Genomic DNA, 18,163 nt, shown 5'->3' on the forward strand with positions numbered 1-18,163 from the left:
ATCTATTTAGTCTGTTCTATAACAAATGAAATTTGGAAGTTTGAATCAAACCCCTGTCAATGGTCAGGATATATAATCCATCTGAACAAATATTGCTCTGTTTGAAAAGAAATGCAGTACAAAATACATCTACTGAAAGGCTAATCAAATCCTTGCCCCGAAATTCTAGCTCTTTCTTAGCTTCAGTTAGTGCAGACTGGTGATACTGGACTTCAGTATTTCTAGTCCACTGCCTCATTTCTTGACTTTCACTGCAAGTATCTCAGTTTTTACAAAAGTAGAGCTGCTGCTGACACAGAAAAAACATCCCTTTTACACACTTTTTTATAAACGACACCTTGAAATTTACTTAGGACTGTACCAAAACATGGTCATTGCATTTCTATTTGGAACACCAAGAAACATAGTCTAAATACTAGAATTTAACAAAAAATGACCAGCAAGTAGGCAGCTATGGGAAACTGGACATAGCAATCTAGGTTAATTTCTAGGTAATTGCTGTGAAGAAATTTCATAACAAAAACACCTACTTCTGTAGCTTCTAGGACAAACCAAAGCTATTTAAACCAGAGCAATGGCCATGAATCAAATATACAGATCCCCAAATCCTCAGACTGCTAAAGCAGTGAAGATCCTGCACTTTGGGCTTTGCACAGTTAGAGGACAGTGTCCCTCCACTTATTACAGGTTACTGTTTCTTCTGCCCTGTTTCAATGTCCAAGTATTCCTTCCTCGCTTACTTGTACTTCTAACATTCTGTAATTTATGTTCATACACCATATCCTAAAACCATATTGCCTGAAAAGGGAAAAAAGGGGAGGGCAAGCTCTAAAGATTCTGGGATTTCAAAAGTTGGAAGAAACAGACAAAATATATCTCAGCATATTTAATTTATTTAACAGATTGCTTTTCTTAAAAAAGAAGCCCAAACATCCAGCACAGGCTTTGGGGGTCAGGGTTTTCCTCAGCAATATTAAACATGGACATATTGCTTTGAGCATGTCGAGATTCAGAGTGACAGCTGTAACCATCTGACCTAAACCACACTGGAGTCAACACACAGGCTTGAATTTATTCAGTGTGACCCGGATCAAGTCTTTATTGAAGTCATGGCAGATGATAAAATGCAGAAAACAGACCAGGCCTACTTGCCACAGCCATGAAATGAGAGTTTATTGCCAGCATTCACTACTTACCAAGGCAGTTGTGGCCATCATGGGCTAACATGAACCCATCATAGCATGTACACCTGTAGTTGCCTGGAATGTTGATACACTCGTGGACACAACCCCCATTGTAGAAGTCATTTTCACACTCATCGATATCTAAAACACAAGAGGAGGAAAAAGAAGCTTTTGTAAAAAGAGAATTCTAACAAAACAGAAAAATTTCTCCAACTCAGCATGTTTTTTGAATATATGCATATCTCTAATATTTCTTTTAGGCTCATGTTGGCAACTTCATCCAACACATAGCAGTGTCATATGTCTCTGAAAAGCAGCAAGCCAATGTACAGAACATTCCTTCACAAAGTAATTGGAGTATCATCGCAGTAAACAATGATATGTTGTCAAAAATAAAAAATGAACACTTGATTTTGGTACACTTTTTGTATTTAAAATATTGTTTTTATTTTCTGGCTTCAAAATAATCAAGCAGAGAATGAGTGAAACCTTTGACCTGTAACAACTATGTGAAGCATGCTATTAATATGGCATGAGACAAAAGTATGCCTTTTATAACAAATAAATTGTAATTTTCTGTATTAATCCATGTACAACAAGAAACACAAGAACTCCAGTATTTTATTCTCAGAAGATATGATAGAGTTGTTTGGGGTTTTTCACACTGGTCTGTATCTGAAAGAGGATCATAAAAGATGAGAGATGGATTCTGCTTCAACTACAAACAATCCTGTCATGATCTTCCCTCCCTCATACAAATAAATCACTTCTCCACTCATTCTAGAGAAAGCAAACTTTCTTCTTTTAACAGACTGTATTTTGGCTTATACATGGAACATTAGTATCACAGTCACTCTTGTGAATAATTCAGTGGTGCACATCAACCAACTAAAAATGCATAAATAATTAAAGATAACCTCATGGCTTGATAAGTATCAGGTCTAAATTTGTGGTGTGCTAGACCAAAAACCACAGCTACTCTCCCTAAGTTAGGCAGCACATGATAAACAGACAAACCTTTTAGAAAACCACCTGTTGGTATATCAGAGCTATCACAGCATTACATTTCAAAAGTGCCTTCCATTGCAGAGGTGATTGACATATTTCTGAATTAGGTTCTTGTTCACATAGACTTGCATTTTTTTTTCCCCTCCTGCTTTTAAAAGTACTCCATGAAAAGCTTTTGCTGCCTGGTATCATACCCAGATGCAATCCCAAGAAAGCACAGTGGTTTGAGGAAAAACAGGCTCCTCTGAAGAGCCAGCTCAGACTCAGCCACTCAGTGCTTCCAGCACTTCTGACCATTGGATTGAGGATGGCTGGGTTTGTCCCTCCTCACACAACCTGTGAGAGCAGGGACAGGCTTTTCCCAAATTCTGTTGCAAGCCCTCCCCTCATGTTGGCCTCTTCCAAAAATCTACCTTAAACTCTAAATTCTCCAACTCTCCATCCACCTGCCTCCAACAGCTCTGAAATTCCCCTTCTACAATCTCTTCAGCAGCTCAAAAATGGAATTACAGATTTGGCTTTATCTGCAAAACCAATTGGTTATTTCGTAACTCAGCATTTGGCACCACAGCAATACCTGAAATAAGAAGCTGGAGAAAGGATCTTCCAAAGAAAAATACAACCTGCTGCTTAAAGATAAATTTCCTAGTCCTTAAAGCACTGCTCTGTTTCAGAAGTTTCTCATTCTTTACTAACAATTTCCATCCATTAGTTGTGCCAGTGCCCACTCAGCACAGCCTGTGATTGTGCCCTACCTTCTGAGTCCAGTACAACAGCACAAAGAGACATCTGTGATTCTTCCTGAAAACAAGAACCAGCAAGTCAAGTGCTCATTCCAAACAACCTGCAATGCAGTCTCTGAGAAGCTGCTCTCATTAGGCCACAGCCCCGTGTGCCTGAGAGCATATTCCCAAAATGTTATAGTCTGGTTTCCACTCAGCAGATATTTGCAGGCTCCACAACCATTGATGAATATTCCCAGAAACTTCCTATCTAGCCTTCTCTACAGGCTACAGGGACAAAAATAGAGCTCTACAGTAATGCCAAGTTTTAACTGGCCAAGTCAATACTCAAAAAGCATCTAACATGATTTAAGTGTCAGGCGTGCCAGGTGTTCCCCTCAGGACACTCATAAAAAATGGCATCTTCATTTTAAGGTTCGTTCTCAACTTTTTCCAGCAATGAGTCTTTTGAGAAGAGGGAATTCAGAAGAAGCTGTTATCACCTGCTATGTTCCTCAGCATCAGACTGCCAAGGGTTGATCAATTAATTCCCGTTTTCTTCAAGCAATGAATCAAACAGGACTATTTTTAAATAAGCAGTGGGAGAGCCCTCAAAAGGCCAAAATAATAAAAATCAAAGAAATGTGAAGCCTTTCAAATGACTGCCCCTTATATAATACTTATTTCTAAAAAGCTGTACTGTGATTAGCAGCACAAAGTGGTGATGCAATACAAACTCAAGTTACAGAAAGGGCAATGCAACAGATACAGAAACCACAAAAAAAGCAAAAGAAACGGATTCTTTCCACCTTGTTCTCTCAGGAGTTCAAGTCACAACTAATATTGCAAAAGGATTAGAAAATTATTTCTCCCTTTTGCACCCCAATAGCTGTACTAAACTAGAAGTGGAACAAAACATTCTAACTCCTTTTCAGAGCCATATTGTGGGGGTTTTGGTGTTTCTTCCCCTCCAAAACTCACACTACTATTTAAAAACTTCACCTAGCAGGCTGATTGGAATTTCTATCTGCAGTATTGCTAGCAAAAACCAAGGGGCTAAGACTGGTGAATTTAACACTTCCCAAAAATAACCCCCAAAAAAACCACCAAAAAAACTCCAGCCCCTTGCTCCCCACCAAAAACCCCAAACCAAAAAAACCAAAGAAAACCTCACAAAAACATGCACAAAGCCTGCAAACTCCAAAGGCTGAACCTTTTTGAAGCTCTCTTTCTGCTGCCAAGAGAAACGCAAACAATGTGACCACCACTCCATCTTCTCCTCTCTCATACCTGGAGGAAGACATTCTTTAAAGAATGCCTAAGTGTGGAACAGCTATAATTTATGGACAGAATGTCACATCTGACATGCCAGAATTCACAGCTTCCTTAGTAAGTTTCATATAGAGTAAAAGTAATAGGAATACATTCAATCTCATAAAACCTGCAGACTTGCTCTTCATTTTGTCTGTTGTAAACTCAAAATTTGCAGGGGTCATCTGTGTTCATTTCCTTTTGGTTAGGTCATATCCTAGTATTTTTTTCCTGTAATTGATAGAATTGGGTGTTAATAGAAATCTCCACTCTAAACACCTCTGCCTGAGAAATTAAGCTTTCCCTCCTGATTTTGTAGCCTCAACTATCCTTAACATTTTTAGCATTTGGGTCACTTAATGTTGTCTTTCATCATGAAGGAGTTACCATAACAAAAACCAGAACCAAAAGGAAAAAAAATAAATGTAGGTATCCAACTGTGAAATTGTAATGGATGTAGGTGCATCTACTGATGAATTAGCAAGGTTTCTCAAAGGGAAACCTAAAGTTTTATCTATACTGGCAAAATACTTAAAATTTTCAATTCCTTGAATTCCAGCTGTTCAGACAGGGAACTCTTGGGGTGTTTAGTGAAGAAATCACCTTAAAAGAGTATTGCAGTATTTCTGCTCCAAGAGAAATTAATTTCATGTGGCACTACAATGGCAGGGATCACGGGAGTCTCAGAACTAAATGCACCAAAATGATTAATAAGGTGTAGGGGCATTTGTAGTAGTGACACAGTCTGCCAAGAACCTGTTTGAGCTTAGTGTATTCAAAAGAGACAGCAACTCCCAATCCCAAGGCTGGAAGTAAGCAAACACATCCTCAGACACTGGCAAAATAATTTTGATCCTCTCTTCCTGGAACTGGTTCAGAAAAATCTCATAAATCCACTGCTTGTTTCAAGAGTTTACTTGTTTCAAGTAAAAAATGATCAGGAAAAAAGAGATTAAAACAAACTTGCTTACTTGGGTGTACTAGTAACTGTACTGGTTCAGCTATTTATTTACCAAGGTGAAAGAGGCTTGAGAACTCCATCACAATTCTTTCTGGAAAGCAGAGGTGAATCTTTTTGTTACAGTCTAGAAATAACTCCTCGAGCACAGTCCTAGGGAACACAGCCATGCTCTGCTCCTGCCCTCCTCAAGGAGCAGTGATGTTACTTAAAGAACACCCATTCTACAAGACTGCAGTTATTATCCAATGCAAGCATCCAAGAACTTTTAAAAAAAACCTTAGACAAGTATCCGAGAAAATGTGAGGATGAGTTACCATGGGGACGTGCTGCAATTTACAGTCCTTGCATTTCAGTCATAGGAAGAGAATTTGAATTTGTCTTCTTTAAGTGACCTTACTCTTTTTAGTCTAATGGGACTTGTATTTCCCTTAAACATAATGTGGTTGATTCTTCTTTCATTATTAGAGGTGAAACTGACCCTCCCCCAGTATTTGTTTAATTTTTGTATTCTGCCACAAAGAGATGGAACTCTCATAAGCCTCACAAGGCCACCCTGCAGAGAAGCAGCTCTTCCAGAAGCACAACAGTACAACCATGAAATGTTCAAAATAAAACAAGAATAAACTCTTCTGCTTCCCATATCACAGTATTGCAGCTTTCTGTTTCAGCAGAGAATAGAAGACACATCAGCATGCAATAATTAATGTCCACAAGACAAACCAAACTGTAAAACAGTGAGGAAGCTGCAAAATGGCTGGTTCCCAATTTGTCTAAACATTTTCAGCAGTGTCATGAAATTTACTGCATGATAATCATCTTTTCCAAGCAGTAATCAGCTTTCCTAGAAGGTGGCAAAGAATTCATGCCAAGAAAGTAAAAAGTCTACCTCCAGAAAAATTCATTCCTACTCTTCATTGCACCAGTTGCAATTAATTAAGCTCCTGAATGTCCAAAAATCACTACAACACATGCAACAAACTTTGTCAGCACAGCTACAGATCATTATGGGCACAGCTACTGACATCAAAGCAAATGTCTGCATGGAGTTGATGAATTTTGGATGAGTGTCACAGCTAAACTGTCACAACAAGCCTTATGGCTATTAACATGCAAAAGGAAGAATGACTGAGGCCTGGAAGTCAATGAGCCAAATTCAGTGTTTAGTGTTGAATTCCACAGATTTCTATAGAAAATGGGAAAGTGTGCATTGACACAAATTTTATCTTGGCATCTGTCAAGGCCACAGATCCCAACACTCACAATGCAACAGAAGATGTTCAAAAGAGGCGTAGGATTGAATAAATTCTGTGTCCATTTTAAAGTATTTCTTGACTAGCAATATAAGGGCAAGATCTGGAGCTAATTTAGTAAACAAAAACTTCAATTGACTTTGAAAGGAGTAATTTATGTGCTTGGACATTTCAAAATAAATAGCCAAAGAAAGCTGTCTGCCCACATCAACTTCTAATTTAGAGAACCACAAACAAAAGTGATCATGCAGGTATATTACACCGATGGAGAATATCTCATAAAGAAGTTGGATCCATTAAATAGCTAGAAAAAGAAATATTAAAATCTTTGTAAGTACATATTGATGGATAAAGCCACGTATTTCTTCAGTATCTAAAGAAAAAATATTTTGGTATCCATCTTTATCTAATTGCTTTAAACAAAACACTACCAAAAAAGGCACTATGGAGACAGTAAATAACATTGTCCTTACAAACTTGACAGGAAAGTGTGTTTTACCTTCTTGCTTGAAGAGAGGTTGCTGGTAGCCCCTACAGAGGGCAAAGCATACCAGATGAAAAATTCTTTTATCAGTTGTCTTCTGCTAAAAAATGTCATCCTACAGTTCTGCAACAGCAGCATCTTGCCTGCTTATCCACAACTATTATTCAACAAAAACATGGCAATATGCTGGAGCCCATATATCCAGGTGGTAATATTTTTCACTTTTATGGCTTCTCTCTTAAAAGCTTTCAAAAAATTTTATTGATTTCTTATTGAGTTTTGGTCACTGTTCTTCCTAGGGTTAATGCACTAACCTAATTTCCACAGAAAAACACAGGAAAAAAGGGCCTACCCCTAGGTTCTGAATCCTAGAGAACTGAGAACAGATTCACAGTGCAGAACTGTCTTCCTCATTGCATAGCTTTATGCAAGCTTGATCTCAGATGCCTGTGAAAGAAAGCAACCTTTAAAAAGGTGAAATAGCCTGAGATGAAACATCAACCCTACAAAAGTCACAAGGCTTTTTTGCCACTTGCTTAGTGAAGCCAGGAAGATGTATTTTCTGGGATTCACAGTAGAGAGAGATGTGAGACAGGATCAGCACTGAAATTTTTTGTTCCCATTTCCAACTCAGAGCAAACAGCAGCATAGCACTGTCACTGCTACTTTAAAGGTAACAGGCAGAAGTGAAGCTACATGCACACTGACAAGGATTACAAACAAGTTCTGGTCCTGGATCACAATCAGATCAGCATCTTATTCTTCTTAATGACTGAGTTTGAGACTGTAAAAGCCATTAAGATAAGTAAAAATTACATGGGAATATTTATATATTTATATATATTCTTTGGCAGAGTCTACATTTACTATACCTCCAGCAGATATGCCTCACACACTGGAAAACCTGAACCTAAGGCATTCGTATTTCCCATACCAACTTGCACTTTCCATAAGAAGGAAACCACTTCCATATCTAAAGGCCAGGATAAAAGCTCAAATGTAGTTAAAGACCATTCTGGTAAAGTGCAGGTGAAATTTGCCAGAAGTTCAGCTCTCTGGGAAACACTCACCCTAAGCAACAATACTAAACATGTTAGATTCTTACAAAGAGTTTAGCATCAGCACATTTCCACACATTTGAAGTCTGCTCAGCTCTACTCTCAAAATTTGCAAAACCTGACCCATGTATGAAGAATTGGGTGGGAAAATGTTATCGATTTTCAATTTCACTCAACCTGACCTGATGAAATACCATTTCCATCTGCGATTTGTGGTACCAGAATTCAACATTTACTCCAAGTACAAATTTTATGAAGAAAATATTGACATACCATGACTCATTCAATATTTCGACTCCACAAAACCCCTTCACCTCAGAGAAAAGTCCATTTTTGAAAATGTCTTTCCACGAAAAGCTTGTTAAATCACTTTTTCTATAAAACAAATTATTTGTTACATCTGGTCCTTCCTGTGATACTTTATTTTTTTGACTCATAAATGTTAACATCTTTATTCTTTAGATGCTGTGACCTTGTAAATGTTACAATCTAATGAATCAGAGGAACAATGAGTGCAGTTTTTACAGCTTTTAAGTTGCCATGATGTTTTCAAGACGCTTGTGCCAAAGAAAACTGTAAAATTTGATAGCCATTAGGACTTCTCTAAGAGGCAAGGTCAAGGGTGGGCAGGCTGGGAGCAGGGTAAACTCAAAAAGAGCAGCCGGATGTTTCTCAGTGGAGAAGGAAAAAGAACAGGTACAATACGTTGTTTAACATGAGGTTTTTTCAGTGTAAATCCCTCAAGAGCCTTTGCACTATGGGTACTGCCTCTCCCATGTTTTTCCCATTAGTGCATCCACAAAGGAAAAAAAAATTCAATTTTACAGCTTCCTTCAAAAATGTCACAAGCCCCTATTTCCCAGTATTAAACCAGCAGTAAAACAAAAAGGCCATGCCAACTTAGTGGACATGTTTTGGATGCAATCTGTGGTATTGTGCTGTTTTTCTGGAAGCCATTTCACCCAGTTTCCAGAAAAGACCAAGTACTCTGTAGCAGTTTTGTTTCCTTTCCTTCTGTGATAGCCAAACACATCATGTTATATCTTCTTAAAGTACTTTCCTGAAAGAAGGGGGAGAAATGGAATACAACCCAAACTGTGTAGAGGTGTGTCCAGCTGGTTAAACAACACACACATTTTTAAAGTGTGAACAGTTTCATGTTTAGAACTATTTTGCTTAAAAGCATTTAGGATACATCTGAAAGACAGATGAGATGTCATCGCATTTAGCACTGCCTGTAGATATGACTTTTTAATTTTCTATAGTTTTTTTATTTAATATTTTTTACTATTGTTTCATCATTTTTTCCCTAACCACAATTATTAACTTTTAATTTTAAAGAAAATGCAGACAGCTATTAATGATCCCTATTTTGCCCTGAATTTTGTCTGAAATTTTTTTTCCTATTATTATACTGTGTACAGCAAGCATGAATCAAATTTTCAAGTCACACAGAGTAAGGATGGAGTCACCCTCACTGGTTGGGGAAAAACAGACAAGCTTTCAGATACACAAGTCCTTCTCTAAGGAGGTTATGAAGTAACTGAACTGAGTTTATCAGCTGTAGAAAATGTAGGTGTGTTCAACACTTGCTACTTTCCAAGGCTTAGTTAATGATCTTCAACTATTGTGCATCATAGAAAGATAATTAAAGGGTCACACTTAAAGACACCAGTGACTAGACAGTATCAAGCACCCACTGCTGTAAGCTGACTTCAGCTGACTCAGCTCCCACACTGGTAAATGAAACAAGGCAATAGATGATGAAAATCCAAAATTTCTGCAGTAGCTGAATGGCTGTATCTCACATTTTTGGTGAGTAACCATCCCATTCTTCATTCATCAATAAGAAATATGGTGTCTGGAGACTCCTTTCCTTACACTTTTCTTAAATTCACCTTCCCTTCCTCCATTTCCTGTCACTGTTCTTTCCTGTGCATTTTCCTCCTTATTTAAACTCTTAGTTCAAAGAGTGGAAAGAACATTTTTAACAGCTGGACATTGATATGCCAATCAAACTGACAACAGACACAAGAATCCACCCCTTTGATTCCTTCTCTGAGGACGCCTGATGTTCAAGGCAGGTATTCCTCCTTCAGTGCACACGTACTTTGCCAATGGAAAGTTATCACTGAAGTACAGTGAAGTAAGAAATAAATAAAAATATTGAAAAAAAAGGTAACACATAAACTGAAATCTGAGACTCTGTATGCATTTGGTGTCATTTGCCAGCCACCTAAATACTCTGTATGGTGGTGTACAGAACACCCCAGCAGCAGGAACGGGGAGGAGATCAAATAAGTGATATGGAACTCTCTTCACTTTAGGACCTTACAGAGTTTCTGACTGCTTAATTGGCAAGTTTTCCTACTGCATTAATACTGGGCTTGTACAGAGCTATTTACCTACAGTACTTTTTGGGTGCCTGAAACCTTTGGAGAGCTAGAATCATTTATGGAAAAAAGTAATTCAGCAGAGTCCTTTCCCTAGGGAACAATATATTTTCTATTCTTGTATCTCAGTATCCCTGTGTGACATTTGCCATCTCGACTAGCACAATGGGAACTTATTTGGGACCATTACAGCTTCATTTATAGTAAATAGAATTTTTTTTCCTAAATAAACCCGAAATTGTTGTTATCCTGCATTCAGCATCTTGAACCTCTGATTAGAGTTTGTAGCGGCTTGACATTTGTCTTAATTGATATTTAAACAGATTGGCTGCAAGTTCTTTGAACTCAAATGAGATACTCAAATAAAGATGGATACCTGCAGAGCACGTAACAGCTTTAGAGTCTGTCTTTATTTAGTAGCTGCCATGCCCAACAAGCTCAAGCAGAGAGGTTTCCTGTTCACAAGCTGTTATGAATGTGAAACATGACATTTGACAGCGTTTTTCCCACCACTTCTAAATCACAGCCATTTTCCACCATGATTCCCTCTTTTAATATAATGGGAAATGTTTGATTCCACAATGAACCTTCGAACTTCTTGGAGATCTAATGGGAGAGTATTTCTGTGTGCCTTACTGACACTGCTGGTGTGCATGCATCCTAATGATAGTTGTTTCAGTAAGTCATGGCAGGAGGTAGTTCCTATATCTTTAAATTCAAATATGCACCTATAAATTTTGAGAAGAATGTTTCAAGTAGTGAAATAAGCTCACTGATACAGATATAATTCACCTACTTTTTTTCCAGACTCTGCAGGCATCTCATTCTCAGATGGTGTATCTCCAACCTTCCTTTGCATTTCATTTTTAAACGTCTGTCCATTGACAAAGAGAAAAAAATCCCAACCTTCAGTTCTGAAGTAAATTTCTTAATAACCTACCAGTGAATGAATATTAATTTATCTTATGTGACCCTTTCTGGGGGGGAACAGAAGGTGGCTTCTTGCCCATTTCAGAACAAGTCAGTGGCAGATTATGCACTGTCAAATGGAAGATTTCTTGGTATCATAGAGTACATGCTTCCTTAGTCCCTGGCAGACTGACACTACTTCTGTTTCAGACTGAAAAAGCCAAGACCAAAAACAGTATGAGAGGCTATATAGCAGTGGTTTCCAGCCTTCCTGGATATGAGGAACTAGTATGTTTTCCAGCAGAAGAGGAAACACTTGTACAGCAAATTTACATCTTCTGACAGCAGGCTTACTTTTTCAAACTGTTTTTCTTGCCTGTACTTTAGTAGTAGTCCTTGGCTTATTGCATACTCCTGGCTAAGAACAACTCTTCTGTGCTGGTTAACCACTTGGGGAATATAATGTAATTTATATCATGCAAGATTTGTAAAATACAGGGCTTCCTGTCATCCTGTACCACTTGGTCAAACTTCCTACTCTGTATCAGACATGTATCAGATATTAATTTTGCCAGCCTACAAAAACTGGCAGGACAAGTAATCTGTCTATGAGCAGATCAGCTCTGCATTGCACTGCTGGCGTGTCCTGCTATGAGAGAATCACCTGTTCAGGGTTGCTCTTCATGTCAACATTTACTGAAGTTGTGTGGCTACTTCCCAACATGATGCACGGGAAAACCATGAATTTGTGTTCCCTGCCAGACCCAATATTTATGAAGCCCCAGAAACCAACTCTGCCTCCTATTTTGCCACCTGTTCCCTGAATACAGACAAATTCATACCATTCCCCAACAACATCCTTTATGAACTGAAGGCCTCTCAGCATTTTGGTTTGCAGAGAACAGTAAAGAGCAGCCTACCAGGAGTGCCACTCCTAAGTCCTTCACAAGGATAAAGGCTGTAACTCCGCCCCTAGCTGACTGGACGGTAACTTGGGTCATCAAACACAGAACCTCCTTTGGTTTAGAATCATAATGTTTGGTTTTGCTGTAAGTAGTTTTTCTAACTACAGAAGCTTTTACCCAGTCTAGGAGGGTCTGCATGATGGTACAACAGTTGTAACACACATGGAATGCACTGAAAAATGAGAGTATTGGTCATTCATTAAAACTCAACGAAACAGGCGTCCCTCACACTCACGGTAATTAAGACTCCAGGGTACCTCTGGCAAGAGGAATCTCATAATACCAGCATGTTGCCTGATTCCCTACATTAATCATTTCACATTACACTCTTTTAATCCAGGAGATAGTACTGAGGATTTCTTGCTTTCCTTCTCTTTTCTATGGTGTTAAGAAGACTTTAAGTGCTCCAGCCTAGATACAGATACATTACTTGTATTTAGTTTATGTTTTCAGAAGAGTGGTGTTAATTTTGCTCACGAGTCCCTTGCAGGGCTGTGGGTATTTTTCAGGAAACAAACAGTAAAATTAGTTGACCCTACATTAAGCCATTTACATGGTTCATTTATGAGCTTGACACATTCACTTCACAAAGATCTGAGAAGACTAAACTGAACAGAAATAATCAAATATTTACAATACCTTTTTTTAATCTGAGACAGTCTTGCAAAAAAGCTTAAACTCATTTTTGTCTACCACCCTTCAGCTCTGTGCACCATCTAGAAGGTACAAAAGTTACCAGGCTACAAATTTCGTTACTATGCAAAAGTTTCAGATGATCAAGTCACATTTTGTTCCTGTAATGAAAATTTAAGCTTGTTACAGATTTGTGTTTCAGCATCTTGCTTTCAGTAAGATAAACCTTACTAAACCTATAATGATTATACCCTAAATGTGAGCTCATAGAAGCACTGTCTGAAGCAGTTCACAGCTCTAAAAGCTCTCTCCATCAGAACTGTACAATCATGAAACATGGAGCTATTTTCAAGATGCCAAAACAGTTGGCAATTTTGCTACTCAGAATTCTGGCACAGCCTCTCTCAGCTTCTTAACAATTCTGTCTCCACAGTGTGTAAAGTACCTGCCATGCAGTTTTGCTTGGATGTACAGACAGAATGTTTTCCACTTTTTGGAAAGCATGGCCCTGGCCAGTATCAACAAGAAGCCCTAGATGTTGTTGCAGTAGATGAATGCAAAAAGGGTTTTATTTTCAAACAAATACCACACCGATGTAACGATTCCAGCTATTTTATTCCTGTAACAGAGAACCCAATCCTGATACATTCTGGCAGTTCTAAAATTTTATTCACAAAGAGAGTTCATCAGTTATGATGTAGGCTCTCCCCAGTGTTTTAAAAGGCCATGCAGAAATTAGTCTTGTGAGCCAGAGCTCTATTTATCACCAGAGACAAATAATCACAGAGAAAATCTAATAAACAGTGGTAAGCAGCCTTTGGTTTTTGACCTGTGGATGTGTAGCCATTGTCCAGCAGGGACATAAATGTACAGAAAATGAATAGCAGCAGGCAACCCACTGGCTTTTCCATCATCATTACCCCTTCCAGACTCTCAAAACATTTCCTGGACTCTTTGACAACTAGAGAAGTAAGCAATAGCAGGAACAAGAATTAATGAAGTTGCACACATCTTTGCTGAACATGAGGCAAGTGAGGGTTAGATGAGGCCAGGGCAAGCTGTACTAACGCCAATTTTGTAGTGAGTAAAGTCCAGGAAAAGTGGTAAGGATGAAATCTAACATTCAAATCTGAAAAACACCATTGCTGACCTGTGAATCATCAAATATTTTTATTTATGCGCTGTGCTGACATCTGATGTTTGGACCAGAAAGGGAGATAGGGCAAAGAGATGCAATTTTAGCTTTGCCATGAAATTAGATATTTTTGTTCCAGTGTTCAAATATCCTGTACTAGAACGCAGACACAGCTTCCATTAACACTATTAAATGAAAAAAGGATGAAACTGCAGACACAGGAATAACACGGGCATTTGCTGTAAATTGAAGAGTGCTCATATTCATAGCCTGGAAATTTTCCTTTGGGAATTTTAAGCATTTTTATTTATTCATTATGTTGGGGACAATGTTAGGTAGAGAGAACCAAAGAATGCCTTCAGCTTCTGTGCGGTGTTCACATAATAATCTGCTTTTGACAGAATGCAGCACAGAAAGCCAAGCTGTACAACTGAACTGACCTCCTCCCCAACAGCAGAGGGATAAAAGTGGCTAAGTTTATATAGTTGTTTAGTCCTGTGGACCTATTGCCAATACTCTCACGTAGATCATTTCTTATGAGGTGCCTTGCACAACAATGCTATTTTATTATGCCGAGATAAGCAAAAGGTCTTGCCTAAAGACTTGATTAACAACCCAATAAACAGTTTGGGTTCATTTTTTTTTGTTTAATTGGACAGTACATCCAACATAAAACTAGAGATTTCAGATGTCACTTCTTGAAATGTTCTTCATGAATTCCACATGCTTCTTCCTCCTTCCCATCTTTCTAGAGAATCCCTGTTTTAGGACTGTCTCTGGTGTATATTCACAGTATTTCTAAGATGCATAAACAGAAGTCCAGGAGAGAACACGTTACAACATCCTTTGTTATCCACTGAAAACAGGGCAGCAAGGCCTGACTAGTTAACTCACCCACAAATAATACAGGACTTCAGCCTCAGTAAAAGAATCAAAAATGAAATAATAGGGTTATGGGTGTTTATCCACAGCACCTGATTTAACAGTGTAGCCACCTGAAGTTAGGTCAAACATCCAGGTCAAACTTTTCAAAGTACCTATTAATTTTTCACAACTGACTTGAGACACTCCTTAATGAAGTCTCATTTTCAGAAAGGTGTGAAGGCTCATCACTCTGAAGATGCTGTTAGTTGCCAAGACAAAAACTAGGGTTTGTAGGGTTTGCTCATGTAGAGAAACACAACGTGAGGTTCCTGGTAAACCACAGTAGATGGGAGGCTGCAGAGAGACAGGTGTACACAATTACCTGTTCCTGCACAATGCTTTCCCAGTGTTCTGAGCATGGCTAATCACCTGTACACCACTGTGAGTTATGCAGAACCCCTGGAGAAGCAAATATACTTATCTTCTCTTCCCATTCTGAAGATGTCATTAAACACAGTGAATTGAATGATACCTCTGGCTCAGGAGGTCTTTAAATCTCAAGCTGCATTCTTCCATTTCATGGGTTTTTTGTAAGCTACTGTAAGCATCCACTGTTGGCCACTGTCAGAGACTGCACATCAGGCTAGACAGACCTTCAGTCAAACTTGGTCTGGCCAGCTTACACACTTTTGATATTAGAAGATAAATACACATAGGTAGGAAGCATAGGTAGGGACCAGATTTTTTGCACCCACTGTAAAGAGTCCTGATTTTGCCTTCCTGTACTGGGTATAATTTAAAAATCTTTGTATATTCCATTAGCACAGACATAAAAGTAACTGGACAACAAGGAGAAATTCTAAAAAATGCTTTAGGGGATTTGCAAAGATCTGATAACTAGGCAAACAAAACTGACCTTCAAGAAGCTCTGACCACTTTCATTTGTCCCAAGTGCACATAAAGGTCTAGTAGACATGGCATATAAAGGACTTTAAATTTGTGTTTAGTTTGTGCAAGTAGGTAATTCAGCCACTGAATTAAAAGCATTGCAAATTAAATAAAAGTATGATCACATGGTCTAGCAGTGCTTCCTGAGTAGGATGAACTAAAAAAAAATTAAAGAATTGAAAATATAAAACTGAGACTGGGAGGATAAATTTCATAGTGATCCAGTGATAACATGGCAGCTTAAAAATCCCATGTCCTGGTTAAATTTGAAGGACAAGTACAGAATATTCTTCATTAATTTAAATGGAATTTGAATCTCACAGCAGGCTCTTTGCCCAGATACACCTCATCCAACTTTACATGCCTCCACTGTAGATGCCCACATTTGTGTCAGAAAGAAGACTCTTATTTTCAGGACATGATTTATCTGACCTCTTTTTGTCTCCAATAATGCAAGGCAAACTGCATGAAGGAAATTTATCTCCCTCAACTATAAAAGGAAAGCAAGCCTAATGGTTTAAATGTGCTGATTTGTACTACTGAGATCCACCTTTGGACACATTAAATGCACCCTCTGTCCTCTTTAGACAGCCCTGAAAGGCACAGGAGCTCTCTTAATACATGCAATGCTCAACAGATAGAGCCAGGGTCTGCCTCCCACCCAATATAAGAGACTTGATTTATACTGAAATTTAGGTCTCTGAAGGAGTGCAGAGACCATAATCAAGTGACTGAGCACGATTTCAACGTTAAACTAAATGAATTATAGGGTGTATTATTAATGGCTGTGAGTGACTGACAAGCCTTTGCCTGAGGACAGACAAATGCAGGAAGTGAATGTTTGTATTGATTCACATGTTAATCTTGTAACTTGTGACCCCAGAAAACTTTTAAAACAAAGGCAGAAACATGTTTTCAAATTACCACAGGAAAAGTAAAGTAATCCCACCCCCCACCAGTCAAACAATTTTACGGCCAGCAGACTGCACAAAACCACATGGAGGAGATATTTTTAATTAAGTGCAATATAAGGAGAATAATGGTTACCCGTATTCAGTCTAAACAATTATTAGCAAAAGGGCCTTAGAATTTTAAAGTAAGCCATTTAAGAAATGCTTACTGTTTTAAACATAGGCTGTTTCTGATTATAAAGTAGAGCTTCTAATTAAGATTAGTAAGGCCTAATTCAAGCTATAATTTGGTTCCTTTAGTTAGCAAATGTCTATTAAGACCAAGCAATTAAGGTTAAATGGGTTGAAGCATTTAAAGCACTCCCTCCTGCTTCAAATACTAAAATAGAAAAGACTATGTCAGTAACTAATTCAGACCAGAAGACATGTATTTATTTCCCTTAAGTTTTTTTACTTCCTTGTTCACCATAAAGTTTATTGAAGAAGAAACTCTTGGTAAACTAGATTTTCAGTAGAACAATACGTTTAACAAAAAAACCCCAAAATATAAATACAAATTCTGCTGTTTTATATAGTATAAAGTTTGTTCCTATTATGTTTCCTTTCCTTAATTTTATAAATATCAATAATAAGAATATGCACTAGACTTCCTAGTGGCATATTTCTGTCTCTTGATAGTTGTGCTTATACTTGGCATGATGGTCTTAAGCATAGATGTTGTGTGTGTGCTTGACAGGTAGAAGTAAACTACGATTCGTACTACTTACATAAATGGCCTTTTTAAAGCATTCCCACCTCACCTTCCATCTCCCATTTTCCCCATTTTCACAGCTTCTTCAAAGACTGAAATTCCTTATGCCTGGTCTCATCTTTAAGATCAAGTATTTCAGCAAGTTCAAGCCAAACGGGGTGAGCAAATCAAGGCTGCATTCCTGAGGGCACGACAGCCTCCCCCACATCTCCCTGCCCGCCTGTGCCAGAGCCCAGCTCCAGAAGGACCCTCTGGTAACACTCACACTCAGACCTCTCACCTGCCTTTTGGACTCTTCAGAACTCCCCCCAAAAGAGCCCAAACAAATCACAGTTATCAAGACAACAGGCTGTCCTTCCCATTAAACAGGAGACCCACAGAAAATGCTGTGTGCAAACAGGACCACTCAGGTGCTCTCAACTACAAACTCCGGGGCTTTCCTCACTGGATGGCAGCACTAAGGAAAACACGCTGCTCCTTCCAGAAAGTGTCCCCTTGAGTCCAGACTCTTGCTATCACAGGCAATTGTATCGTGTAATCCTACTCAGGATAAAGACTGATGTTGTCTGCCCACTGTGGAGCAGGCTACAGCAACTGCCTGTTGTCTTCCATACAGACCACCGGAATACTTGTCTTAAAACAGCTCAAAATTATGACTAGTACCTAATAATAACAT

The 18,163-nt window shown here is 38.5% G+C and overlaps 1 protein-coding gene across 2 annotated transcripts in view; it reads right to left on the minus strand.

Moving 5' to 3' along the window:
• SCUBE1 (signal peptide, CUB domain and EGF like domain containing 1) overlaps positions 1 to 18,163 on the minus strand; it is a 191,737-nt gene that overhangs the window by 162,153 nt on the left and 11,421 nt on the right. For both annotated transcript variants that reach the window (XM_017745824.1, XM_017745823.1), the window contains exon 2: positions 1,197 to 1,325. In XM_017745824.1, coding sequence (XP_017601313.1) covers positions 1,197 to 1,325 — 129 coding nt within the window. The remainder of the gene's footprint in view (positions 1 to 1,196; positions 1,326 to 18,163) is intronic.

The sequence above is a fragment of the Corvus brachyrhynchos genome, unplaced genomic scaffold (genome assembly GCF_000691975.1).
Source record: "Corvus brachyrhynchos isolate BGI_N302 unplaced genomic scaffold, ASM69197v1 scaffold209, whole genome shotgun sequence".
Taxonomy (NCBI): domain Eukaryota; kingdom Metazoa; phylum Chordata; class Aves; order Passeriformes; family Corvidae; genus Corvus; species Corvus brachyrhynchos.